The sequence below is a fragment of the Eubalaena glacialis genome, chromosome 19 (genome assembly GCF_028564815.1).
Source record: "Eubalaena glacialis isolate mEubGla1 chromosome 19, mEubGla1.1.hap2.+ XY, whole genome shotgun sequence".
NCBI classification, from domain to species: Eukaryota; Metazoa; Chordata; class Mammalia; order Artiodactyla; family Balaenidae; genus Eubalaena; species Eubalaena glacialis.
Window position 1 is genome coordinate 13312374 of NC_083734.1, and position 27481 is coordinate 13339854.

The 27481-nt window shown below is 49.3% G+C and overlaps 1 protein-coding gene across 5 annotated transcripts in view; it reads right to left on the reverse strand.

Annotated features, from left to right (window-relative positions):
- The window catches only part of RAP1GAP2 (RAP1 GTPase activating protein 2), a 142060-nt gene that overhangs the window by 54614 nt on the left and 59965 nt on the right, over window positions 1-27481 (reverse strand). For 3 of the 5 annotated variants that reach the window (XM_061176461.1, XM_061176458.1, XM_061176457.1), the window contains exons 3-6: window positions 6556-6591; window positions 1825-1869; window positions 1060-1092; window positions 434-646 (exon numbers count right to left, since the gene is read on the reverse strand). In XM_061176461.1, the coding sequence (XP_061032444.1) occupies window positions 434-646; window positions 1060-1092; window positions 1825-1869; window positions 6556-6591 (327 nt within the window). The remainder of the gene's footprint in view (window positions 1-433; window positions 647-1059; window positions 1093-1824; window positions 1870-6555; window positions 6592-27481) is intronic. The other 2 variants (XM_061176460.1, XM_061176459.1) reach the window with 1 other exon arrangement.

Below are 27481 nucleotides of genomic sequence, written 5' to 3' on the forward strand. Positions count from 1 at the left end.
AGAGGCTCACAGCACATCATCCGGTACAAGTACTCAGGGGGACCTGCTTGAATGAGGACACGAGAGACTTGTACCACTTTGACAGAAACAGACTTCCAAGGTGTGAGAACATATTTGTCCCTTCCACCCTCCTTCACCCCCAAACACTACCCATTCCATCACCTCCTAAAATATTTGTAGGGGGTGATCCCCACCCAGACTCATCACACCAAGAGCCTTCCTAACTTCTGCACACCCTCCGTCCGCCCCACCCCTGCCCAGGAGCAGAGTCGGTCAGACCTCTCCAACGAGGACACAGGCAGGCAGCAAGGACGGGGCGGGCGACTTCGAAAAGGAGAGACAGAGATAAAGGGGTAACTGGAGAGGAACGCTGGGTTCCTGGGGCCCTCCCCCTCCAGCAGCTATTTTTGCCCCCCGGCCCCCTGGGCCTCACCTTCCCCAGGAAGTGCCTGCGGTAGGCCCTGGCTTCACCCTTGCACTCGAGCTTGTAGCCAAACGTGCTGGGACTGAGGTTGTCCTCTTCCTCCTCCTCACAGATGCTGCTGCCCAGGGAGGTCGGCGTGCTCACGTTCTCAGGGTCCTCAATCCAATAGCCCCCAAACTGGGGCAGGACGATCAGGGGGTATGGGCCTCCCTTCTCCACCACCTAGAGGCAGAGGGAGAGTCTTGCACTGCAGCCTGCCCTGGGTCTGCAGGAGGTGGGGAGAGGTGCCAGTAGGGGTGCCCTCCAACCTCTGAACTGCTCCAAGGAGGGGATCCCGTCTTTGAGGCCAAAAGCAGCAACATGAACCCCTCCCCTAAGCCCTACAACGTCTCCAGCTTCACCAACCCTGTAATATCAGAGGTGCAAAGCTTGGATGGGTACCCCCAATTTAAACATGGAAAAGCTAAGGTCACAAAGGGAAAGATGGCAAGAGGCCTCAAGCCCTCAAGTCCCAGGGCCAGGGTTCTCTCCCACGTGGGGTGGGGCAGGGACCATCAACATCATCACCGTCAGCTCCCCCGGCCCCCCCCCAAAGACAGGACCCAGAGCTGCAGTGCGGCCAGGGGGGTTCCTACCTCATCGATGCTGGGGTACGGAATGTAGTCGTCCTGCAAGACAAACCAGACAATGTCACCATTAGTCCCGGCAATGCCCAGAAAGTTTGATCACTGTTTCCATTCCCCTCTCCACTCCTTACTCCAGAGGGGGTAAAGAGTACGCTGGGGGGCCTGGCAGGCTGCACCAGGGCTTTGGGAGCATCAGTGGGAAGAACACCGGACAGAACAGCCTAGAGGCAGCTCTGGGATCTGGCTTGAGTTCTTCCCCAAACTGACAGAACCTGAGTGCAAACCCTGCCAGCTGAAGATGCAGTATGCAGAGTGCTGAGTCCCACACTCCTGTGACCCAGCTTCTCACCCTAGGATGCTGTAACAGGAAGATGACCTCTGGTCCCACCTAGCCCCCTCCAGGAAAGGGGGTTAACCTCTAAGTGATAAGCTGCATGCCTGCGCCTTGGCAATGGAAGCTGAAGCTGAGAGCTGATGCCTCTGGAGCCTGGAGCATAGAGCCTGACACCCCTACGTGCTGCATGCAGTCCGTTTGCAGGAGCAGGTGCAGAGAAGCCAAGCTGAGCCACGAGCCTTGTCTCACCAAGGCCTCCACCCCAGCCCACCCTGAAGCTGCCCCAAAGGCATCAAGCCAGGGCCCCCCTTGCTGCCCACTGTGCACCGGTCAACACAGTGTGGCCACTTAAGTGGCTCTTGGTGAAAATAAGAGTTAGTGTAAGATAGCAGACCCCAGCATGCCAGCTCTGTCCCCTGCCTGTCACCCGCCCAGCCCACCTTGTTCTTCTGGGGTCCCGGCTTCTGCTCTTCAAGCTTGATCCCCTGCAGAAACAAGGAAAAGAGGATCCATGGAAAAGCAAAGGTCACAGAAGACAGGCCAAACAGAGGAGTCTATCAGGAGCAGCTGCCTTAGCTGGAGGTTAGTAACAATAGCAGCAACAGCTGGCACGTGCTGGGCCCTTACACACTCAGGCCTCACAGCAGCCTCAGGCAAGGCAGCAGCGTAGGGGGTTAAGAGCGTGGACTCAAGCCAGATCACCAGGATTCAAATCCCAACACTGTCCCTTATGACCTGATGACCTTGGGCAAGTCACAAAGCCTCTCTGTAGCTCGGTGTTCCCATCTGTAAAATGGGAACGAAAACATCACTTACTCTTGTGGTGAAGATTAAATGTTGAGAGTGTGTTAAGCCCTTGGAAGAGTGATCAGTATATAGTAAAACTACGGGTAGGCAGCATTTTCGTCTTGGTGCTTAAATATCTCCACCAGGCTCTCTCAAAGCCAGTAGGTAAGGGGTGAGGATGGGAACCTGCATCTTCGGGTGTCATCGATGCCCACATGCTGGACTTCATGCCACACCAGCTCCACCCCTCCCTGGTGGGAAGGTCCACGGGTGACAGGCAGGCCACCCGGTCCTCACTCTGCCGCTGTCTTACTATCCATGACCCTTGACAAAGTTGAGTCTCTTGCAGCCTCCATGGCTTCATCTGCAAAATGAGGATTCTAACACCCACCCTCCCGCCTCATAGATGTGTCACCGCAAGGGACAGGCACCATGACTGGGCCTGGATTAAAGGGGATCATCTGCAGGTATCTGGAAAATGCTCTTCCGGGGAGCAGGGCCTGGTCCTATAGTCACGTTCTGAATTAACTAGGTTTTGAGGGAGGGGGGCACATGGTGTTCCCAAGATTGTTTGAATAAATCCAACGAGGGTGGGAGACGCTGGGGCACAATGCGACACACTAGGAGAAACAGGTCCCCTCTAGAGAGACGAGTGTCCAGAAGCGGCCGCTGCCTGATCATAATAATACACCTCAGGAACTTGGCCTTCCATGGCGCTCCCTCTGTTGTCTCCTTTGAAGCCCTCAGCACCTATTTACCAACGAGGAAACTGAGGCCCAGGGAGTAGGTTGCTGGCCTAACGTCACACAGCTTGTGAGTGACAGCACCTGGATTTGAAGCTGGGCTGTGCGTCTACAAGTGTGTCTACAAGTGCACGGTCCTATCCCACAGCTCTCAGAGCACAAGACTCCTGCTCACTGGGTGGATTTAGACTTGGGCTTCTCCAGACTTGGCTGGGCTGAGTCACCTGCGGTGTTGTTCAAGAGGGCGTGGGAGGGCGTGGGAGGGCGTGGGAGGGCCCCCTCCCGCTGGACAGGTGCTCCTTCCCACACACAAGCATAAAAACCACCTGAGCGGCCAGCAGACCCTGCCCAGGGAGGCAAACTGGGCGGATGGGGATGGGGGTGATGTCAGGAGTTTGTTTTGTTTGCCCTGCACTAGTCATCCCTGCCTGGCAACAGCCCCTGGGCAGGACAGCAAACCTCCTCCCGTGCCTTCCCCCACGACAGAGCCACCACGCAGCACTGGGCCGTCTTTGTGTGTCATCCTTTGCAACAGGTATTATGATTATGCCCCCCACCCCCATTCCTAGCCGTGAAGACACTGAGGCTCAGAGAGGTAGAGTGACTTGACCAAGGATACTCAGCTAGAACTTGAACCTAGGACCAAAGGGATCCAAAGCTTGTGCACTCAGCCCCTGTTGCTTCACAGGGATTGTGCCCTTCTTCAAATCCCTAGACTCTCTGTCTGGGAGGTCAGGAGTCCTGGATCTTAGTTTCAGCTCTTCACAACTCTCAGAGTGCCCTGGATGCTTCACTGCTCTGAGGCTCAGTCTTCACGCCCGCAGCATGAGAGAGGGCGCCCACACTCAAGGACAGACTCCAGCCACACTTCATAGAAGCCGCTTCCCATGTGAGTTTCATACAGGCAGAGGAGTTGGAAACTGTGGCCCCTCGGAGGCTGGGACCCAGTGGGCACGTGGTAGAGGCCCAAGCACTGGGGAGTCCGGTTTCAGCCACCAGCAGTCTCAACTGAGATGAAATTGACCAACCACCCAAGGGTGTCAGCCGCCTGCCGTGGAGACACACAGGAAGCAACCAGACCCCTGGGACTTCCCTGGTGGTCCAGTGGTTAAGACTCCACGCTTTCACTGCAGAGGGCGCGGGTTCAATCCCTGGTCGGGGAACTAAGATCCCACAAGCTGCATAGCATGGCAAAAAAAAAAAAAAAAGACCCCTGTCCTTGCCAGGCTCCCAATCTAGTTGAGAGGACAACCCAGCAGCCTCGAAACACGAGGATGATGAGGCCGGTTAAGTGGGGCTGGATTCTGTGCTCAGAGAAGCCCATTGTTGGGGAGGCCGGGGACCCCGGCTAGCGGTGAGGGGTGAGTGGATCGTGGGAGCAACCAGAGAGAAGGCAGGGTGAGCTGCAAACTCCCCGCCAGCTTGCCAGAGTGCAGGGATTCCATGGCTCGAGGTGAAGATCCCAGCTTTACTGAGCACCTATTACACACTGCCTCCCATCACTCACTGTCAAGGCCGGTGCCCTCCCTGTTTCCGCAACTTGACTGTACGTTCCCTAAATGCACATAAATCAGTTTGTAGTCCACACACTGCTGGGCACAGAGCAGCATTTTAATAACTTGCTCGTGATAATGACACAACCACTAATAATAGTTTTCCCTCAAACAGTCCCTCCCCCTCCCGCCTTAGGGAGACCTGGCTTTCCCATGAGGACCACGTTTGCTGATAGCAGCTGCCTTCTCAGCATCTCCACCTGCATCTCAGGCCCGCTGTGGGCACGCTCTCTGCCTCTCCTCCTAGACCTTCCATCACTACCGGATCCTCCTTCCTGGAGCCTGGAGCATCTACTTAGGGTAAAGAGCACCATAATATAGTGGCTAAGCCTTGAAGCTACTTACTAGCCCTGAGCCGTTAAGTGTTTTATTTAATATCTCTGTGCCTCAGTTTTCTCACCTGTGAAATGGGGATAATAATAATATGCCTACTTCTTGTGAGCCTTGTCAGGAAGACATGAGATAATGCCTGTCAATCTCTGAGCCCAGAGAAGTGCTTGAAATACGTGGGCTATTATCAGCATCTTCTTCCCACCTACATTTATTAAGCCTTCTGGACCTCCCCCCATATTCCCTAGGGCAGTGGTTCTCCTCTGTGAGCCCTGACCCCTTGGTGAGGGGTGACTATAAAGGACCCCCAAATCCACACTGAACACTGATCTTTGTGCAGTGCCTACAAAGTATTTACATATTTCTCGTTTCATCCCAACAACCATGTAAGTGGGTATTTTACATGTAAGCAGGCATTCTTATTTATAGAAGCTGTGATATTGTGATTTATAATAAGAAATATATATTTGGTCTTCATGCAATTTGAGGCACAGAGCTCCTAAAACCCTTGGAATTTCCTAGGTGATAAGAGCAATGGGAGCATCTTTTGTTATAGCATTTGGACTTTTGTCCTTGATTCCTGAAACAGCTCCAGAGCCATAAAGGTGAAAGGAGTGTCTTGTTATAAGTTTATGTTAATGAGGTAACTTTTGGGAAGCCCCTAAGGATGGAGGCTTGTTGCCAGGGGAACCAAGCCCGATTAGAGGGTTGGAACTTTCAGCCCCACCCCCAACCTCCAGAGAGGGGAGAGGGGCTGGAGATTCAATCAATCACCAATACCCAATGAGTTAATCAATCATGCCCATGTAAAGAAGCCTCCACAAAAACCCAAAAGGACAGGGTCTTGGGAACTTCCTGGTTGGTGAACACATGCTGTGCCCAAAGAAGGCACAGAAGCTTGCACCCCTTCCCACATACCTTGCCCTAGGCCATTCTTCCATCTGGCTGTTCCTGAGTTACAGCTTTATATAATAAACTGATAATCTAGTAGTAAACTGTTTTCCTGAGTTCTGTGAACCACTCTAGCAAATTAATCAAACCCGAGGAGGGGGTCGTGGGAACCTCCGATTTATAGCCAGTGAGTCAGAAGCACAGGTGCCAACCTGGACTTGGGATTGGTGTCGAAGTCAGGGGAGGAGGGTGGTCTTGTGAGACTGAGCCCTTCACCTGTGGGAGCTGACCCTATCTCCAGGTAGACAGTCTCAGAATTGAGTGAAACTGTAGGGCACCCAGCTGGTTTCGCAGAACTGTTTAGTGTGGGAAAACTGCCACACGTCTGGTGTCAGAGTGAGGTGAGAACAGTGCTGTGAGTAGACAGAAAACAGGAGCGAGAAGCTTAGAAAAGGAAAGGAACTAGTGCTAGCGAGTATTAGATGCAGGATTTGAACTCAGGTCTGTCTCCCACTCCGCTGCTCTGCCTCGCAGACGTGAGATGAGTCCCCTAAGAAGGGGCTTTCTTTCCAACCCATTCCATGAACAACCGACCCTCTCAAACCCTCCCCACATCCGTCTGCCCTGCTGGCAGGTTCTGTCTGTCTTCTCTCCATCCTTCAGGCGGGAGCCGTCCCAGAATCCTCTGTGCCGTTCGACATGGAAATGGCCTCAGGTGGTCCAGGCCATCAGGACTGTGAGTTCTCTCTTCTCTGCCCTCCCTCCAAGGACCCGAGTTTTGCCTGTGGGTTCTGCTGGTGTCGTGTCCGCTGAGGTCACTGCAGCATCCCCACCCGGTGCTTGGCTCCCCGACAATGAGGATGCTCACCTGCATTTTCTCCAGCATCTCAAAGAACTCCGCTGACTGAAAGACACAAAGAGGGCGGGGAGAGAAAGATGGGGCGTCAGCCAGGAGGTCTGCTGAGAATGCCTCTCCGTTGACTGTCTGGAAGCTCGACCCAGGGCTTCCCCAGGGACAAAAATAATTTGGATCAAGAGAGAAGATAATTTGATCTTGCCTTTGCAGGGCTGGAGGGCCAGAATACCCCATACAACAAGAGGGGGAAAAAAGCATGCCCGGGCTGGCAAATGGCCCTGGGGAGAACAGTTACTCAGTCTCTGTCAAGAGGGAGGGGCCCCTGGGAAAAGCCAAGGTCTCCAAAACGCCTGTCGGCCCTGGGATTCAGCCTCCAGCAGGATTCGTGTTTGGGATGTTTTCAACCCAACAGTGAGGCCAAGATGTCCCACACAAGTAGTTTTCCAACTTTTGTGGCAACACACAGTTCTTCTGTCTTCTCACAGAAGTCTCACTTAGAACTCCAACATACAAAACCAGTAAAAGCACAGCTGCTCTGGCCAAGGCAGAGCCCCTGATGCGCCACCTCTGCCTGTCCCTGTCCCCTGTCCCCAAGGCACCTTTTGGGACCCAAGAACTGGTAAGCAAAACCTAAAAACCATTGAACTGCAGCCTCCAGTGTCCTGGATGGGTTATTTTTAAAATCATAAACTACGTAAGTCCAAACTTTTAACCTACTTTGGTGCCACCCTTGTAAACTCCAGGTAAGACCAAAAGGAGAAAAAGTGGAATGAAAGGGTGAGGGACTGAAAGCTCTACCCTAACAAACACATGCAGAGGTTGCCCCAGAAGTGTCCCCACTTCCCGTTCTGTGAAAACAGCTACACTTTTTTGTCATAAGATCACTGCCCACATCAGGGCACTGGCAAGCCACGAGTTAATGAGCGCCCAGAAGAGACAGTCCCCAGATGAATAGGAAACAAAAGAAAGCAGTGAAAAGGAAGCATGTCCTTGTCACTTCTTCATGCAGAGGCAGGGCATCCACCCTGCTTTCCTCTGCAGGCACCAATGGGCCAGAACTGCCTGCAGCCCCATCACCCTCAGCATTCTCAGAAGAGAACCACCACGGAAAGGACCCTTGTGGAGTCACCTGCAGAGACCTGGCCCTGCTGCAGACTCCAAGCGACCTCTCCCAGGCTAAAGGTGGCCCATCAGAGGCAAAGAGTCTCTGACCCCCCAGCAGTTCAGGTTCCAGGGTCTGGAAACCCCACTTGTGAATGTACAGGGTTGAGGACAAGCTTGGGTCACCCACATCAAGCACCCTTGACCAGAAGCAGCCATCAAACACCCAGCTCTCAAACCTATCCTTCCCACTTGTTCTGTGTATTCTTACCAACTCCAATCTCCAGGATACCAAGAATAATAGACATAAAGAACTTATTCAGATCAGTAAGGCTAGAAAGATGAGCAAAAAGAGGACAAGGAGGTAGAAACAATCAACATTTAAATACACAGACCTCTGACCCAACAATTCCTCTTCGAAGAATGTGTACTATAAACACACTTACACATGAACACAAAGATGGATACAATATAATGGCCACTGCAGCATTTTTTGTAACAGCAAAAAACGGAAACAACTTAAATGTAGGAAATTGGTTAGAATAAGCTACATAGAATAAAATACAAATACTATGAAAAACTGTGTGCCAATAACTGAGATGAAATGGACAATTCCTAGCAATACACAAACTACCAAAACTGACTTGGGAAGAAACAGAAAATCTAAAAAGGCCTATATTAAATAAAGAGATTGAATTAGTAATCAAAAAACTACCCACAAAGAGAAGCCCAGGTCCAGATGGCTTCAGTTGTGAATTCTACCCCTTAAAGAAGAAGTAATACTAATTCCTCACAAACTCTTCCAAAGATAAAAGAGGGAACACTTCTCAACTTATCCCATAAGGCTAGTACTACACTGACACCAAAATTAACATCACAAGAAAAGAAAACTACAGACCAATATAGCTTATGAAAATAGATGCAAAAATTCTCAACAAAATTCTAGCAAACTGAATCCAGCAACATAAAAAGAACTACCATTTGACCCAGCAATTCCACTCCTAGGTATATACCCCCAAGAGAAGTGAAAACATATATTAAAAATGTATGTCTCAAAAACTTGTACGCTCATGTTCACAACAGCAATATTCATAATACCCAAAAAGCGGAAACAACCCAAAAGTCCATCAACTTTTGAATAAACAAATTATGGCATATCCATTCAATGGAATAGTATTCAGCCAGTAACAAAAAAAAGAATGAAGTACTGGCTCATGCTACAACATGGATAAACGTTGAAAACATTATGCTAAGTAAAAGAAGCCAGACACAAAAAGCCACATGATTCCGTTAATATAAAATATCCAGAATAGGCAAATCTATAGAGACAAAAAGTAGATTTGTGGTTGCTTAGGGCTGAGGGAAATGGGGGATTTGGAAGGTGATAACTAAAGGATATATGGTTTCTTTCTGAGCTGATGAAAATGTTCTAAAATTGACTGTGGGTAATGGTTACACAATTCTGTAAATATACTAAAAACCATTAAGCTGTATACTTTAAATGGGTGGCTTTATGGTACTGAATTATATCTCAATAAAGCCGTTCAAAAAAAAAAACTACTCAGTTATTCAAAAAGAAAGCAGTAGATCTATATTGCTTATATAAGATGCTCTCCAAGATATATTAAGGGGGGGGGTGCAAATCAGAACATCACATAGAATACGATCCCCTTTTAATAAAAACAAAACTTAAAATGACCTATATGTATGTATATAAATACATAGAGAATAATACAGAATAATATACCTCACACTATCAAAAAGTGATTATATCGAGAAGGTGGAGAGAGTAGTGAAGGGGGTTTTGCTTTATACACAGCCTGCTTCACAAGCAGGTAGACCTACATCACTGGCATAATTCAATTTCAAAGAAAGAAGTTTTGGAAAGGAAAACAGAAAAATGTGCAAAGGACAGGAACAAACAACTTGCTAAAGGAGAAATATAAAATGACCAATAAACAAATGGAACATGCCCAACCTCCCAAGTTATGAAAGAAATTAAGATAATAGTAAGATAACATCTTTCACCTATCAGATTGGCCACAATTAAAAAGAAAATCCAGTGTTGGCAAGGACTGTAGGTAAGTGTGCGCCTGGTACTTTCTGAAGGGCAATTTGGTATTATGTGCCCAAACCCTGAAAAATGTTCATGTATTTTGGCCCATAAACCCACTTAAAGGAATTTACCCGAAAGCAATATTTGGGGAACTACACAAAGATATGTATACAAGGATATCTGTCGAAACACTGTTTATGGGTAAAAAAGTGGAAAGAGCCGAAGTACCCATCAATGAGGGAAAGAATAAATCATACAAGGAAGTATGCCCGTACAATAAAATACTCTAAGAGGAGATCTGTGTTGATTATGCTTCTAGGAAGATTCACGTTGTACTACTAAGTGAGAAAAGGAGGGTTTAGAACAATGTGACCCCTTTTTTCTCAACATATATGTCTCATGTTGAATACACACATCACCCCTCCAGAGAAAAATATCTTTAAGGATATATGCCAAAATGAGTTATAAGTTAAGGATAATTTTTTTCCTTTTTGCTTTTCAGTATTTTTTAAATTTTCTATAACAATTATAAGTTATTTTTGCAATTAATCAACTGCAAAGACTTCAACACATAAGCAGAGGCTCTGGCATGCCTTTCTTTGCTTCTCCCAACTCCTGCTACATGCCCTTGCTGTACCCTCATAAGACGCTGTGCCCAAGGACACAAGTTATACAGCCTTTTGTGCCCACAGAAAGCCCCTGAATTCAGGCCAATTCATTTCCAGGTCTAACCATGGCCCTGTGTACTACAGACTAAGAGTCACCCCCATATCCAGCTTACCCCCTGGGATCCATATAAACTGGCAACCAAAAATACCTTAGGTGTGTTCCTACACAATGCCCTTGTGTTGGTTAATCAATTAACCCCAAATGATTAAGCGCTGGGAAGGCATGGACTGGTCACTGGAAGTACTAGGCAAGGGCTCCATTTCTTGGGTACTTGACCTTAATTATGAGACAAAGTTACACAGGGTTATGTTACAGATGACCAGTGGTTCAGAGGAGGCATGAAGCACTTCTTGCTGGGGGGTAAGGATATTAGTTCTGTACTGCTGTAGAACAAATTACCCCAAAACTTGGTGACTCACAACAATGTCCATGGGTCAGGAATTCAAAAGTGGCTTCATTGGTCAGTTCTGGCTCAGGATTTCTCAGGCGGTTGCATTCAGGATGTCAGCAGAGGCTGCATCACCTGAAGGCTCGATTGGGATTGGAGGATCTGCTTCCAAGACGGCACACTCACAAAGCTGTCAGCAGGGGGGCCCAGTTCCCCATCCCACGGACCTCTCCATCGGTTGCTTGAGTATCCTCAAAACGTGGCGGCTGACTCCCCCGGAGCAAGTGATCCAAGAGAGAAAGCATGAAGGAAGCTATACTACCTTTACACCATCCTTTCCCTTTTATCCTATTCTTTAGAAGCTAGTGTCCACGACCAGCCCTCACTCAAGGGGAGGGGAATTAGGTTCTGAAGGAGAAAAGTATCAAAGAACTTGTGGACATATTTTAAAACTACCACATCAAGGAATTCTTCTTGTAAGAGGCTGGATTCCAACCAGACCTTAAAGGATAAACAGAAATCACTTGATAGAGAGGGTGGAGAGGGCATTACAGGCAGTGGTAACTGTGAGGGCAAAGGTGGAGAAGCACGGTGTGTACTCAGTGAATGGTGAGTGGATGAACCTGGCTGCCTGAGGCCTCTGGGTCAACATCCTGAAGTTCAGACTGGAAAGGAGGGCTGGGGTTTAGGCCTGAGAGATTCCGAACGCCAAGAATTCAGGCTTAATCTGGAAGGCGCTGGAGAGCTACCGAGGTCTGGGTAGAGTAGAAAGATAAAGTCGTCCACAGTATCTGTGGGGGATTGGTTCCAGGACCCCTGTAAATACCAAAATCCGAGGATTCGCAAGTCCCTTATTTAAAATGGCAGAGCACAGCTGCCCCCTTTATCCGCAGGTTCCACCAACTGGGGATCAAAATCGAAATCTTTAGTTGAATCTAAAGATTCATCTAGTGGATGCAGAACCCGTGGATAAAGAAGGCCAACTCAACAGGAGGGAGTAGAATCCAGTGGTCAAAGCCAGGTATGGGAAGTGACCGACCTGCTACTGGCCGGCTGTGTGGCACAAGGCACGTGATTCAATGTCTCTTACTTCCCTCACCTGAAAGCGGGATCAGCCCCTGCCTTTCAGGGCTCATGGGAGGATGAAGTAAGAATGTAGACAAGAAGTGCCAGGGCCTGGTCCACAGCCAGCCCTCAGTAAACAGCAACTACTATAAGGAACTATTAGAAAGTTTGCTCTGGAAACAAGCTTGGTCCTGTTGGGAGATGGTCTAGTACCTTCAGGATAGTTAGCTTTTCCTGATTTAGCTTTTCTTGACTTCATTGGTCTTCCCAGAGGCAGCGTGTTTAGATTACTGTTAAAAATGGGTCTGTTTCCCGAATGAAGATGCTCCATGGCCTCAGGGCTGGCACAGGTGGTGAGATGAAAGGGCTGTGATTCAGCCTCAGCCTTGAGTAACACATGGATGGACAATTGCTGCGTGGACAGCGTCCAGGAGCAGAAATCAGCCAGTGGCAACTTGGCCCCAGCTGGCCCAGCCCCACTTCAGGGTGACTTGTTGAACTTTCCAATGGGACAGTTCCAACCTTGGCAAAGAGCAAGTCTCCTTTTCCACCCAGAAGCAGGGTGACTCAGGCCAGCCTGGAACGGCAGCTCCGGCCACTGAGTCCCACCCTCGTCCACACCCCCTGAGGTTGCTTCACACGGCCAAGGGCGCATAGCAGGCACTCAATAAATGCTCACTGACTCACTGGCATCGTCCCACAGGCCCTTTAGGACAGAATGCCTAAAGCATTCTTGGGAAGGGGATCCCCCTCCATTGGGAAGCCAGGCGCTGGATTTTCACAGAGAAATGTAATTCGGCCTTCTCATCAATAGCAGCGGCCCAGCTGTCTAATTTATTATTAGCAACAGCCATCAACACCCAAATCAGAGCAGTGGCCAGCATTTCCCCTTGGGCTCTGCTTTAACAGCCAGTCAAGTAGGATGTGAAATAATCACTGAGAGCCAGCACCCAGCCAAGAAAACCACAGGCTGGGCCCCAAGGTTCGGTCTGGGTTCAAGCCGTGTCCTCCCACTTCTCAGTATAGGAACCGACCAGTCTTCCTTCAGAAGGACAAAATGAGTCCTTGCGGGGAGAAGGCCAGAGGGGGTCCGACGTAGCAGGAACAGAAGTGAACAGGAACTGCAAGGCCAGCCTTGAGGAATCTGCCCGATGCCCCTACTTGTTCACTCTGGTGCCAGCCCCCCGCCCAGGTGGTGAAGAAGTAGAAGCAATGGAAGGAATACAGCATGTGCGAGTATAGGAGGGCCACCACCCCATCTCAGCACCCTGTGCCCTTCCCACAGGCAGGAGCGGCCTGGCCTGCCTCTCTCTGGTCCACAGCAGCTCTACACGTGGACGTGACCTTTCCTGGCAGATGGGCAGCCACCTGTTCTCTCCTTCTTGCTGCATCGCAGCAAGGGCCCCCACCAGCACACTTCCCTCTCCCTCCTCCTCTTCGTCCTCTCTGACCCTAGTTGGAGAAGTAGCACCCACTGCCATCCATCTGCTGCCCACCAGATCCCTGCTGGGGGTCCTGCCCTAGCTCTGGGCTCCTCTGCTCCCCTCCTGCAGGCAGGCTGTATTTGTGTGTGAGCAGTCTTCCTACACCCCTGCCCAGAAGGTACCACACGCCCACTGCTCACACATAGGACGAGGCCGTCTGAGCGCCTGCACCTTGGAACAAGGCTCAAAACGGCACTGACTCACAGGGCTGTGGTGGGATAACATGAGCCAGTCTGCAGAGCCGGACACAGCACCCAACGCAGAACTTGCTCCATGCACAGCAGCAAGTGTCTCCTTATCCCACCTCAAACCAGGACATGTACAAGGAGGCAAAGGCATGTCAATAGCAACCAGAAACGGTAAAACAAGACAAGGATGGAGGACAAGGTGTCTTCCACCCCACACAGTCCCAGGAGAATGGGATGGAGATGTGGGCTGGGTGGTGCTGAGGAGAGGAAGAAAACGGGTCTGAGCAGGTTTTCTCATTACACAGAGAAGGAAGACACCACAAAAGAAAAGGATTTCTGGAGAGTTTTGTAGAGATTTTTGGAAAGCTGGGGGAGCTGGGAACCCAGAGCACACACCCCATCAGGAGCCAGACCGGATGTGTCCCAAGGCCGCCCAAGCACAGCACATGCTGCGCTGCCCTGGCTCTGTTGCTGGCTCAGAGGCCCCCATCCAGAGGACATCAGGATGAGGGCCAGCTGGCCGCCACTCTGGTTGCTGGAACCTGCAGAAGAGGGCAAAGAGTGGTTCACTAGAATAGAAGGTCCTTGAGGGTAGGGCTATGATTATTTTGTGCACTGCTATATCCCTGGACTTACAGCTGCCTGGCACAGAGTAGATGCTCCAGAAACATTTCCTGAATGAATGAGAATGAAGTGGGCAGGGGAGACTGACTCCTAGGCCTGTGGGTGGCCGGGGCTATCTCCTCAGGATGGCTACAGTCAGGGCAGGACAGGCCAATGCATGTGCTAGTAAGGGCTGTCTCTTCTCTGGCCACAGACTGCACCCCTCACCCTGGACAGCCAACAGGTGTCCCCAGTAAGTTGCATCCAGGTCCTATTCCAACCACGCCTCCTTCCCCCCTCTCCCCTGTGCAACCTTCATGCTTCTCTTTCCCTTCTTTGGTCTCCCTTCATACCAACTCACACTGAACATAGCTCCTCAGCTGCTTGAGTCCTGCAGAGGCACAGCTTCAACTATGTCAACTTGAGCCAGGAGCCTACAAGGCTCTCTATTACCTATGGCAATGGTGATACAACGGAATCACCAGGAGAGCTTGTTAAAACACAGGTTTCTGGCCCCACCCCTAGGGAATCTGCATTTCTAACACATTCCCAGGTGATACTGATACTCCTGATCCAGGGACTACACTGTGAGAACAACTGACCTATGGAATTATCATGTTTAATGCAGGGGGTGTGTGAAAGGGACCAACCTGGCCAGAGCAGAGATTGGGCGGGGTGGAAGGGTGGGAGGATGGCTGGTTTTTATAGGACATCTTAAAAATTAGGCAGATTTATATTTAAATCTGTAAGAGAGGATTTGAAAATGCAAATGACTACAAGTACCAGGCAAGTAACATAAAAGAATGAAGATATAATAAGAGATTGAATCAGTAATCCAAAACCTCCCAGCAAAGAAAAGTCCAGGATCAGATGGCTTCATGGTAAATTTCACCAAACATTTAAAGAAGAATTAGCACCAATCCTACATAAACTCTTCCAAAAAACTGAAGAGGAAGGAACACTTCTTCATTCATTCTATGAGGCCAGCATTACCAAAACCATACTAAGAAACTACAAGGAAACAAAACTACAGACCAATATCCTTGATGGATACAGATGTAAAAATTCTCAACAAAATACTAGCAAACCAAATCCAACAGCACATTATACACTGTGACCAGGTGGGATTTATCCCAGGAATGCAAGCTTGATTCAACATAAGGAAATCAATCAATGTAATATATCACATTCATAGAATGAAGGGAAAAACCACATAATCATCTCAATTGATGCAGAAAGAGCACTTGACAAAATCTAATACCCTTTCTTGATAAAAACATCCGGAACACTAGGAATAGAAAGGAACTTCCTCAACATGATAAAGGGCTTTTTTTTTTTAATCCACAGCTAACATCATGCTCAGTGATACTGAAAGCTTTTCCTCTAAGACCAGGAACAAAACAAGGATGCCCACTTTCACCACTACTATTCAGTGTACTGAAAGTTCTAGCCAGAGCAATTAGAGAAAGAAATGAAAGGCATCCATATTGAAAAGGAAAAATAAAACTATCTCTATTTGCAGATGACATAATCCAATATAGAAAACCCGAAGAATCCACAAAAACACTACTAGAGCTAATAAAGGAAGTCAGCAAAATTGCAGAGTACAAGATCAACACACAAAAGTCATTTGTATTTCTATACACCAGCAATGAACAATCTGAAAATAAAATTAAGAAAACAATTCCATTTGCAAGAGCATCAAAAAGAATAAAATACCTGGAACAATTTAAACAAGGAGGTAAAAGATTCATACACTGAAAACTAAAAAACATTGATAAAAGAAATTAAAGAAGACTTAAATAAATGGTATGACATTCCTTGTTCATGGGTTGGAAGACTCAATACTGCTAAGACGGCAGTAATCACCCAAGTGATCTACAGATTCAATCCAATCCCTATCAAAATCCCAGCTGGATTTCTTCGCAGAAATTGAAAAGCTGATCCTAAAATTGATGTGGGAACTCAAGGAACTCAGAAAGCCAAAACATTCTTGAAAAAGAACTCACAATTCCCAATTTCAAAACTTACTACAAAGCTACAGTGATCAAAACAGTGTGGTACTAGCATAAGGATAGACATATAGACCAATGGAATAGAATTTAGAGTCCAGAGATAAATCCATGCACTTATGGCCAACTGACTTTTGACACGGGGGTCAAGACTAATCGATGGGGAAAGAACAGTCTTTTCAACAAATGGTGCTAGAAAGCTGGATACCCACATGCAAAAGAAATGAAGTTGGACACCTATACCTCAAACCATATACAAAAATACAAAAAGCAACAACCTAAACCTAAGAGCTAAAACTGTAAAACTCTTAGAAGAAAACATAAGTTAAATCTTCATGATCTTAGATTTGGTAATGGATTCTTAAATATGACACCAATAAAAAAGGAAACATAAATTACTGAACTTCATCAAAATTTAAAACTTTTGTGCTTTAACGGACACTATCAAGAAAGTAAAAAGACAACCAACATAATGGTAGAAAATATTTGTAAATCATATATCTGATAAGCACCTAGCATCCAGAACTCTTACAACTTAACAAAAAGACAAACAACCCAATTTAAAAATGGGCAAAGAACTTGAATAGACGTTTCTCCAAAGAAGATATACAAATTGACAATAGGCACATGAAAAAAATGCTCCACGTCATTAGTCATGGGGAAATGCAAATCAAAACCACAATGAGATACCACTTTCATACCCACTAGGATGGCTATAATCAAAAAATAGAAAATAACAGGTGTTGGCAAGCATGTGGAAAAATTGGAACCCTCATACATTGCTGGTGGGAATGTAAAATGGTACAGCTGCTGTGGAAAACAATTTGGCGGTTCCTCAATAAGTTAAACATAGAGCTGCCATATGACCCAGCGATTCCATTCCTAGGTAGATACCCAAAGAACTGAAAACAGGTACCCAAACAATACTTGCACAAGAATGTTCTTCACTTGTACACTAAAGAGCCGCACTATTCACACTTGCCAAAAGGTGGAAACAACCCAAATGTCCATCAATTGTTGGATGTATAAACAAACTGTGGTGTATCCATACAACGGAATATCATTCAGGCATAAAAAGGAATGAAGTGCTAATAAATGTTTCAATGTGAATGAACCTCAAAAACATCCCATGTGAAAGATGCCAGAGACAAAAGGTCACATACTGTATGATTCCATTTCTGTAAAATATCTGGAATAGGTAAATCAATCCACAGAGACAGAAAGCAGATGAGTGGTTGCCAGGGGCTGGAGCTGGGGAGAATGGAGAGCAACAGCTTAATGGGATTTTATTTGGAGGTGATGGAAATAGTTTAAAACTAGATAGAGGTGATGGTTGCAAAACACTGTGAATGTACTAAATGCCACTGAATTATTCACTTTATTTTATTTTATTTTTTTGATGTGGACCATTTTTAAAGTCTTTATTGAATTTGTTACACTATTGCTTCTGTTTTATGTTTTGGGTTTTTTGGCCCCGAAGCACATGGGAACTTAGCTCCCCCACCAGGGATCGAACCCGAACCCCCTGCAGTGGAAGGCGAAGTCTCAACCACTGGACCGCCAGGGAAGTCCCGAATTATTCACTTTAAATGATTAATTTTACATTGTGAAAATTTCCCCTCAACAACAACAACAAGAGTTGGGGGACTGAAACAATGGTAAAATGAAGAGTACATGCTCCTTCCAAAAGAGGCAACTGCTGCTCATCTCTGCCAGGCTGCAAGAGGAAATGCAGGCTCAATGTTACCAGAGATTTCAGCTTTTCAGGATAAGCCAGAAATCCAAATTTGTATGTAAACTCTCCCAACTTTTATGCATTGGTAACCAATTAAAAGTTTTCAAAATCTCTATGTGGACCAAACAAAATTCATCTATGAGCCAAGTCAGTCCACAAGACACAATTTCCAAGCTCTGCTCTGTACAATAGGGAGCCATTGAATGTTCCTGAGCTGGAAAATGAGAAGATGTAAGGAAAGTGTAGGGAGCTCCAAGGTATCCTCTTTTGGGCACACGTGACATGCCAGGCACTGGGGCACTGAATCAGTGCCACCCCATTAGTACAAATGCCACCCCAGTAGTCCCAGGGAGGGAGGGTTAGAGGGGTGGAAGGGGTTGAGTGATTAAGCAACTTGCCCAAAGTGAACACACTTAGTAAAGGCAGAAGCCAGATTCAGGTCCAGATCTATCTGGGTTTGCCAACTCCACATCTCACATGCGTGTCTGACAGACACCTCAGACTTAACTAGGCCCAATAGAACACTCCTTAACTCTTTTTTTTTTATCATTAATTCTTTCCCTCAAAAATTTTCCTCCACCTTAGCCAGTCTCCCCATCGTCCACCCATCCTGACGCTCAGGAGAAAACCCCCAGGGTCATCACTGATTTCTTCCTCCTCATTCCCCACAGCCAACAGACCTGCAAGTCCACTGTCAAAACATATCCCAAGTCTGAGCACGTCTCAGCAGCTCCCCCACATCCATCACCTCTCACTGCCCCTCATCAGGACCATGTAGCAGCCTCCACACCGATGCCTCCCTAATCAGCCCCCTGGACAACAGCCACATGGTCTTTCTGAAAGATAAATCAGATGACATCCGTCTCCAGCTTAAAACCCTCCAATGCACCACTCCATGTCCTGCCAAGGTCCAGGGGCGTCAGGCCATTTCGGTTTGTAACAGTGTCACCAGGCTCACAGCCTGCCCCCCATTCCGGAGCCAGTAGTAGCACAGCCTGAGATTGGGGGACTCCTTGGTCCAAACCCCTAACAGGTGTCCTATCACTCCCCACACTCATCCCTGAACTGTCACAGCCCAGGAAGGGAAAGAAAGGAAAGAACACAGCCCACCCCCGCCTGCAGCAGGTAGGTCGTGAAGGAGAAGAGGCCAGCAGTTCCCACCTGGCCGAGTCAGCCTGGGCCCCCATGTGCACAGGGGCCTGGCAGAGCTGAAACAGGGGGGCCCACAGAGCCTCCAGGGACAATCTGACTTGGCAGGAAAGGACCTTAACTCCCAGGCCAGCAGGAGCGTCACACACACCACTCCCAAGGGTCACACTAACAGCACAGCTCGGAGGCTCTGTGACAGGACAGAGTCCCCTGCCAGGGCCATCCCAAGCACACAGCACCAAGGGGAGAGGGCTGGACCCACTGGGCTGGCCCGCCGGCTCCGAGTGCCTGGAGCCAGGCGGAAGCCCAGCGACACAATCCCTCCCTCTCCCATCCTGGCACCCCACCTGGCACAGCCTGCAGTTGGCTGAAGGTCCCCTCAGGCCCTCTCCCAGCATCAGGAAGCCTTGACAGAGGAGCACAGAGGTGAGCTCTGGCCGGTCTCATGCCAGGACCGCCACCTCAGATCTCCACGCCAGGGAGGAAAGGCTCTGGTCCCCGATTCTGTCCCACGCCCTCCCATGTCCCCTCCACACACACAATCCCCTCTGTCCCTAATCTCTGTTCCTCCTTCCCCTGAGTGACAGGTGGCTTCCATACCCCACGATAGGCAGGCACCAGGGGCTCCCTGCCAGGTGACAGCAGGAGGGCTTCTGGCTCCTCCCTGACCCAGCCACTCCAGGCAGCCGGTGTGGACAGGCACTGCCCCGTAGCCCGGGTGCACTCACCAAAAAGTTCTTTAAGAAATCCGTCATCTTCCACTAGTGGCTTCCCCGGCGAGGCAGGGGGCCCTGACCGTCTGTCTGAGCAGCACTGTAGCTGTGGCTGCCACCACCCCAGCTGCTGCTGACGTTGAACAACTTCCTTAAGATTAAACAAGGAACTGCAGGATTTGGGTGTCCGCCCGGAGCTATTATTCCACACTGACTAGACCTGACCTTTGACCCCTCCTTCGCCAGTGTTGTTTTTCTGGGGAACCCAGGGCTGGCGGAGCCACCACACATCATACGTAGTAAGGGCAAGGGGTCCCTCCCAGGGGAGAGGCACCATGTCAGCAGGTTGTAAGGGGAGACCCATTTAGGGGTGTGGGAAAGTCAGGGTGCGGGAAGCATTCCTGCCTTCCATCCTTACCTTTTTTTTTTTTTTTTGGTCCCGCCATGCGGCATGTGGGATCTTACTTCCCTGACCAGGGATCAAACCCGTGCCCCTTGCAGTGGAAGCACGGAGTCTTAACCACTGGACCACCAGGGAAGTCCCTCCATTCTTATCTCGAGTGAGTTCTCAATGCTGCTGGCCTGTGATGCGTGACGAGAGGAAAGACTGGGGCACAGGATGCTGTGGGACTCAAGGCAGGCCCCACTGGCTTGGGACCTCAATTTTCCATCTGCGAATTGAGAAGCTCTATGTGTAAGGAGAATAAAAACGAAGTAGAAGAAAGAAAGCAGGTGCCTGCACCTTTAAAGGCATTCACATGGCCCTCACAGAGCCCAAAACTTCCTACTCAAAGGTTTGAAGAAACAGCTAAAAGAGTAAAGACATGGTTCCTTTGCAGGTGGGGCTTGTAGGAGGGGGCAGAGGCAAGGTGAACTGCTTTCTTTCACAAAACAGTCTGGGTTTTGTTTTTTAATCACTGCATGTATTACTTTGGTTTAAAAAAATTTTTAATGTGCCTTAAAAAAGAGAGCGATCCTCATGTCCTGTGGCTATCCCACAAGGAAAATTAAAAATAAATAAAGCAAATGGCTTAGGAAAACTCATACTGCATCTACGGCCCAGGGCCCAGAGCACCGAGTGATGTGCTATTAACAAGAGTGAGAAACCAGGCCCCAGAGCTCAGCCCAGGGCTCACCTGGGTCTTGCAGTCTCTTCCGACACTAATAAACACATCACATTTAATATCCATCCACGACCCTCGGTCCTGTTCCAGCTTTGGGAGAAAAGCAATGTCCCAGCTCAAAAGGAAAGGAATGAATTTTTAAATCCCTCAAAAAACGGCAGCATGGTGTGGAAGAAATAGCCCTGGACTTAGTGTTCAGCAGACAAGGTTTTAACTCACAGCTCTGCACCTCACAAGCTGTGCAAGGCTGGTTACTCAGCCTCTGAGTCTTAGTTTCCACATCTGTAAAATGGAAAAATCTGACCCACTCTGCACAGTGGCTGTAGGATAAGGTATGGTGTATATAATATGTCCAGGGAGGGTGGGGCACAAATACCCTCAGTAAATGGCAACTATGATGATCTTCATTCCTTCATCCCAGTGCAGGCTCTGTGCTCACTCTTCATGCCCTGGCCCCCAAAACAGTGTGAAAAGTACCCCACCACCTGCTCAGCCAAACCCAGGAAGCCGATCTTGTCTCTGCTTTCCCTCCTCCAGCCCAGCCTGCCGCCAGACACACAGCCCACCCCCTCTGTCCAGCCCAGCCCCATCCTGCGCTTGTCTGAGCCCCAGAAACCACAATAGCATCCGTGGGAGATCAGAGAGGCCAGGAAATGTCCCCAGGGACTGGGGGAGGGCACAGCTCAATCGAGGTCAAAGAAGGTCTTGGCATGATGAGTCCATCCCTGGGGGCTTCAAGTGACAATGAAGGTCAGGGAAGGGGGGAAGGGGACAGGGTTCTAGGATGTGAACTGGGCCATCTCACACATTTGGAGGAGTCACGTGCTAGAGGAAACCCTGGCTACAGAGAAGGCTGGCAATGTCCCTTCCAGCTCTTACAATTCTGATATGAAAGGTCATGTTAGGAGAAGGGATGTGATCAAGCTCACCAGCCTCCCTGCCCCAAAAGGGGTCCCACTGGGCTGTCCCTAACGAGCCCTTCTCTCCTTCCCCGGGAGAAAGGAACCCTGGATAAGGCTCCTGCATCCTCAGTATCCTCCCTGCTCCCTCCCACACCTGCTTCTGGCTCATCTGCATTCCTGCTCTGGGCCAATGAGTCAATACCAGGGCCCCACCCCCACCCCCTGCAGCCAAGCTCTCCAGGACATGCCACATCCAGAACACTTCTGCAAGGCCCTTGGCCACAGCACACCAGGGCCCAGGAAGCCTTGTGGTCCAAGCCCCTGCCTCTGCACAGGAACACATCCAGAGGTGGCGAGGAAGAAGAGAGCTAGGCAACTAACATACTGATTCCCTCTGGGCCAGGCACCGGCTCGGGGCTGGGGACCCTGGGAAGATCAGCCTCAGTCCCTCTCCTCCTACCTACTCCCCTTTACTTGGTTGACTCCTACTTGTCCTTTAGGCCTTAGCTTGGAGGTCACCTCCTCCAGGAAGCCTTCCTGGCATCCACCCCTCCCCCAGGTAGTACTCCCATAGTATCCTGCATATACCCTATCGAGTCACTTATCTCTCTGCATTATAATTTCTCATTTAATTGTCTGTTTCCCCCACTTCATCTGTTAACCTCAGCACCTGGCACGTAGGTGTTCAATAAATACTTGCTGAATGAAGGACTGAATAAAGGAAATGACTTCCATCTAAAGACTAAGACAATCACAGAAGTAAATAATTAGAACTCAATAAAATAGGAACAGTAATGGGGATGAGCCAACGCCTGTATGGACTCAAAGAGGAGTGGACAATGGCTGTGCTGCAAAGGAGGGACTTTCCGAAAGGGGCTACTCCCCCTATTTTGCAGATAAGGCCATGGAGGTACAAGAAAATCAAGTCCTGCACCTCAGGACACACAGTGGTAGAGCAGGAGTCAATATCCAGGCCCAGGATTCATTCCCACTACCTCCCATTTGACCCTTATGATAATCCAGGTGGGGAGGAGGTGAGAAATGAAGCTCAGAGATGGCAATTGACCTGCTTCAGGTCACGCAGCCTGTTAGTAGCAGAGCCAAGTGTTCTAGGTGAAAGAGGGGATGCGGTGGAGAAAATGGCGAGGAAGAGGGGGGACAGGGAGGGAGAGAAGGTAAGTGTGTTTGTGCTAAACTCAGGGGGCAGGAAGGAGACTCCAGGCGAGGAGGCCCACAGCCCTTGGCAGGGTCATGAGCAGCGGTGGTAGCATGACCCCACACTGGTGGCCTCTCCAGGGTGGGCGAGCGGTAGGGGAGTGCACACGCCAGGAAAGTGAGCCTGAGGACAGGCAAGCACAGAAGAAGGAACGAGGGCCAGAGAGACCAACGGCCGCTCTGGTGGGGCAAAAGTGCCCACTGACCACTGGGAGACGGGAAGGAGAGATTAAGGTCTGAACACATTTCCCCTCTGTCAAATTAGCCTCCAAGCCTCTGAATGAGACCTCTCTTCCTTCAACACCAGAAAACCCACTGTTAAGAATGCCCAACAGTAATTTGATTATAAAATACCCTGCCTGCAGCAAGGCCACTGGGATCAGCAGGGTTTCCTTCCCTGCCTGTTAATTTTTCACCAGCAGCTGTGGTCCGGTAAAAAGAGCACCGGACTGGGAATCAGACAGACCAGCATCCAAATCCCAGCCCAGCCTCTGGCCAGCTGTGACCTCGGGCCCCATTCTCGTCATTTGTAAAGTTGGAATAATGACCCCCACCTTCCTGTTGACAATGAAGTGAGATGATAAATGTGAATGCACCTAACACAGGGACAATTGATCAACAAATGCCGGCTGGCTCTAAATCTGTTGGATTTATGGGATTAATTTTGTGATGGGAGCAGCTGACATTTACTGAACTCTCACTATGGGTGCCAGGCCCTTGACAAAGTACTTTACATGCATCCTCTTATCTAATCCCCATGAGCACCCACGAGGCAGTCACTATTACCATCCCCACTCTCAGGCGTGAAAACTGAGGCTGAGAGTTAAATAACTAGTCAATAGGTGGCATCAGCGACGCAAACACAGACAGCCTGCAGCATCCAAGCTTTGAACCACCACACTAACAGGGCTTGGATATGTTGTTCAGAGCAGCTGATTGGTCCACATGAAGCAGGATGCTCAAATCCCACCCATCCTCCCTCAAGTCTTTCTGAAACCCCTCAGTCAGAATTCCCAGAGCACATGACTCGATTTGGGTATCATATTCTGTTTGGGGTTTTTTGTTTGTTTGGTTTTTTCAGCCGTGCCACACGTTTTACAGGATCTTAGTTCCCCGACCAGGGATTCGACCAGGGATTGAACCCGGGCCCACAGCAGTGGAAGCACCAAGTCCTAACCACTGGACTGCCAGGAAATTCTCCTTATATTCTGTATTATCTGAATGACTACTAGGACTGTCTGATCTTTCCCCTTAACTGAAAACTCCTGGCAGGCAGAAGCCATGTCTGCACACCCCAGAGTTGTACACATGCCACATTTCGTCAAATTTTGAATGACACCCATCATAAGATACATATTATTTTATGTACCACTAACAAAGCAAAAACACCACCAATTACAAACTATGGCACTATTGCTAGTGAAATGCAGCCTGATTTCAGAGATGTTAAATGAGACGGGGGGGGAAAAGCGTGTCTTCACAACGATGAAATACAGTAGTAGATACTCAGTAATTCTTTCTCAGGGTAGGAGAAAGAATGCTAACTTGAAATCACGAGCCTCAAGTTTGTGTCTTACCAGCTGGCTAAGGGCAGAGGGCTGCATTTCTCTAAGACTCAATTTTCTCATCTCTACAGTGGGCAAAATAGTTCTTCTCTTCCATTGTGGCTGTGAGAACCAGGAGACTTCAAGAAAGTGCTTTATAAGCTGTAAAGCACTGTACCAACCTACAGTGTAAACAGCATGAAGAGGAGACGATAGGCACCCTCAGCGGTTATGAGCGACACCAGCAGACCCTGTGTGTGTTTGCAAGAGGCTCTGTGAGCGTGTGGCTGCCTTGGAGCAATCCAGCCCTGTCTTCTAGGAAATAACTGGCATTGCTGCTTCCAAGTTGTCCCTACCTTGGCACCACTAGATCCCAGCCCAGCACTGGTTAGGGAATCACGGTGTGCACACCATGGAGGCTCTCCAAGCCAGGCTTGGGGGTGCCAGTTGGCAGAGCTTCTGCTTCTGATCTAGCCTGTGGCCTGAAACTTCCAGTCTTCCAACAAAGTTGGGCTCGGCTTCAGGTCTGAGCATCACCGTGGGGGACTGGAAAAATAGCCTATAAACCTCATCAGGTGATTTGAAATAAACCTTGCTGGGTCTGCAACAGGGTGAACTGAAGGGTTAGAGACCCTGCGGGTGGCAACAGCCTCAACAAAGGCTTGGTGGCAGAAAAGTGAGGAGGGGGTGAGTCTGGCTTTGGTCTCACCAGTGGCCACACCTGTGGCCCAGGCAAGAGGCCCAGGTCCCCCCGCTTGCGTCTGTCCAGAGGCATAGGAAATAAAGCAACACTGAGGCTGAGACGGTAGGACCAAAGGGCAGTGTTGGCCTCCCAGAAAAATCTCTGCTTCACTCCCAGCCCCTTTGTCCCTGAAATGCAATGGCTGGTGCTCCACAGCTGTGTCTCTCCTAACTGGCACGGGTGGGTGGGTGTCTGGCTGAGTGTCAGAGGCATGGCTCCCTCCCTCCATCACACCTTGGTGGTCCTTGTTCCCCAGGCAAGTTTCCTGCATAGCCAGCGTCCTTCCGACTTATCCTCGCACATTACTACACTTCCTTCCCCTCTCCCTCTCCCTTCCCCTCCCAATTCTGCCCACTTTCCTGCTGGCTCTTTGAGGGTAGAAACTGCAGTCATGCTACCAGCGCGCCCGGACTCTGGCGCGCTGCTAAGCCATCTCTGCCCTTGCAGCAAGGGCAGCAGAAGCCCAGCCACCACCTCTCCACCTCTCCCTCCACAAAACAAGTTTTAAGAACCAAAGAATATGAATATGTGTGTATATGTGTGTGTGTGCGTGTATATCTGAATTACTTTGCTGTACACGTGAAACTAACACAATATTGTAAATCAACTATACTTCAATGAAAAAAATAAAATAACCAAGCACTAAGGACCCTGGGACCGATTAGCCTCCTCCCCTAATCCTGGCCCTGATGTGTGCCTGGGAGAGAAAAGAAGCTGCAGAAGCTCCTGGGTTTGCCATTCACAGAGAACCCATCACAGAATGAATGGGGAACCTGGGGCCCCCCGGCAGACCCTGCTCCTCTTCCTTGATCCCAGAAGCTGCCCAAGGCTCCCCCTCCAGGTGCCCCCACCCATAGAAGTGTCCCTGTCCTCCTGGAAGAGTCTAGTGTCATCTCAGGGACCCATGAACATACCCGGCTACGGCTGGGGAGGTGTCCTCATGCTGCCAGTCACGTGGCCGTGATCGGGGCTCAGCTGACTCATCTCCAAAACAAACATTCATCCTATTCTCACTACCCAGCTCACCCCTAGGGCAGTTTGGGCAAGACTGAGTGAGTGCAAGGACGCAACCTCACATATTTCTAAAGTAGAAGGTGCCACATACCAAGACATATACCATATACCAACATACCTTCTCCACAGGCCTCTACCATCTCTGTGCCTCAGTTTCCACACTCATTATGGAGTATGCAAGGTAGCCGCTCTCCCTTCCCCTACACCAGGGCTGAGCTGTCACCCCAGAGAGACCACTAGGTGCCCTATCACCAGCAGCAAGCTGTTTGCTGCTCCCAACACCCTCCTGCCTACGAAATGTCCCAAATGCACCACTTCTATTATAAGATGAAGAAAAACAAAGCTCCCCGCCCCCCATGCCCGCATCAGCACTGTTAGTAAGTGGCAAAAACAAGGTTTAGAGATTATCTGAGTCAGAATTTCAATTATCTGTGCTCGTCTCCACCCAGGACAATAGGTTACTGGGATTTCGCTGGGGCCAGTCCCTTGCCTAGCACATAGCCGATTCTCATCAGATGTACCAGGCTGAGAACTGAATAAATCAATACATGCTTTGTGCTTGGCTGAGCAAAGGGCAGTATCAGAAAAGAAGTCATGGGAAACTGGCAACTTTGGGGGCTCACGCTCCCGGATGTGCCTGGGAGATGCCATCCGAGGCATCCCACCTCAGCCCTGGGCAGCCCCTAAAGGACCCCAACCTGCCCCTCCCCAGATGGCAGGAGATGGCAGGAGGAAGGCTGCAGGGGGGTTCACTTCAGACTAACCTGCAGGAAGGGGATGTTTGCAAATTGCACGTTCTTTTCCTTCCCCATCTTCTAGTTAATGATCACCTAAATAAATGCTTCGGTCCCAAGTGATTCTTACAGTCGGTCCCCAAGCTCCAACAGCCTAATTATACATACACAGCGCGGGGGACGCTGAACAGCTCTCTTCCCCATAAACCATATGTCAACTAACACGACTGCCCTGCCCCCTTTCGCCAGCTGGGGCTAATGAACGGGGTGCTGGGGCAAATGCAGGCCCTCACAAGGTCTAGGGTAGGGCCGTTGGGCTGCCTGTCCCAGGCCGAGCTATCCTGGCTGGGGAAGCATTCGGGGGCGAACACACTCCCACCAACGCAGAGTCCCACAGCGCCCACCTCCGAACAGTCCCCCCAAGGGCACGATGGTACAACAAAGAGCTACCCAGACATTCACATTCACCCCACGTAAACACTCACGCAAACACACACACC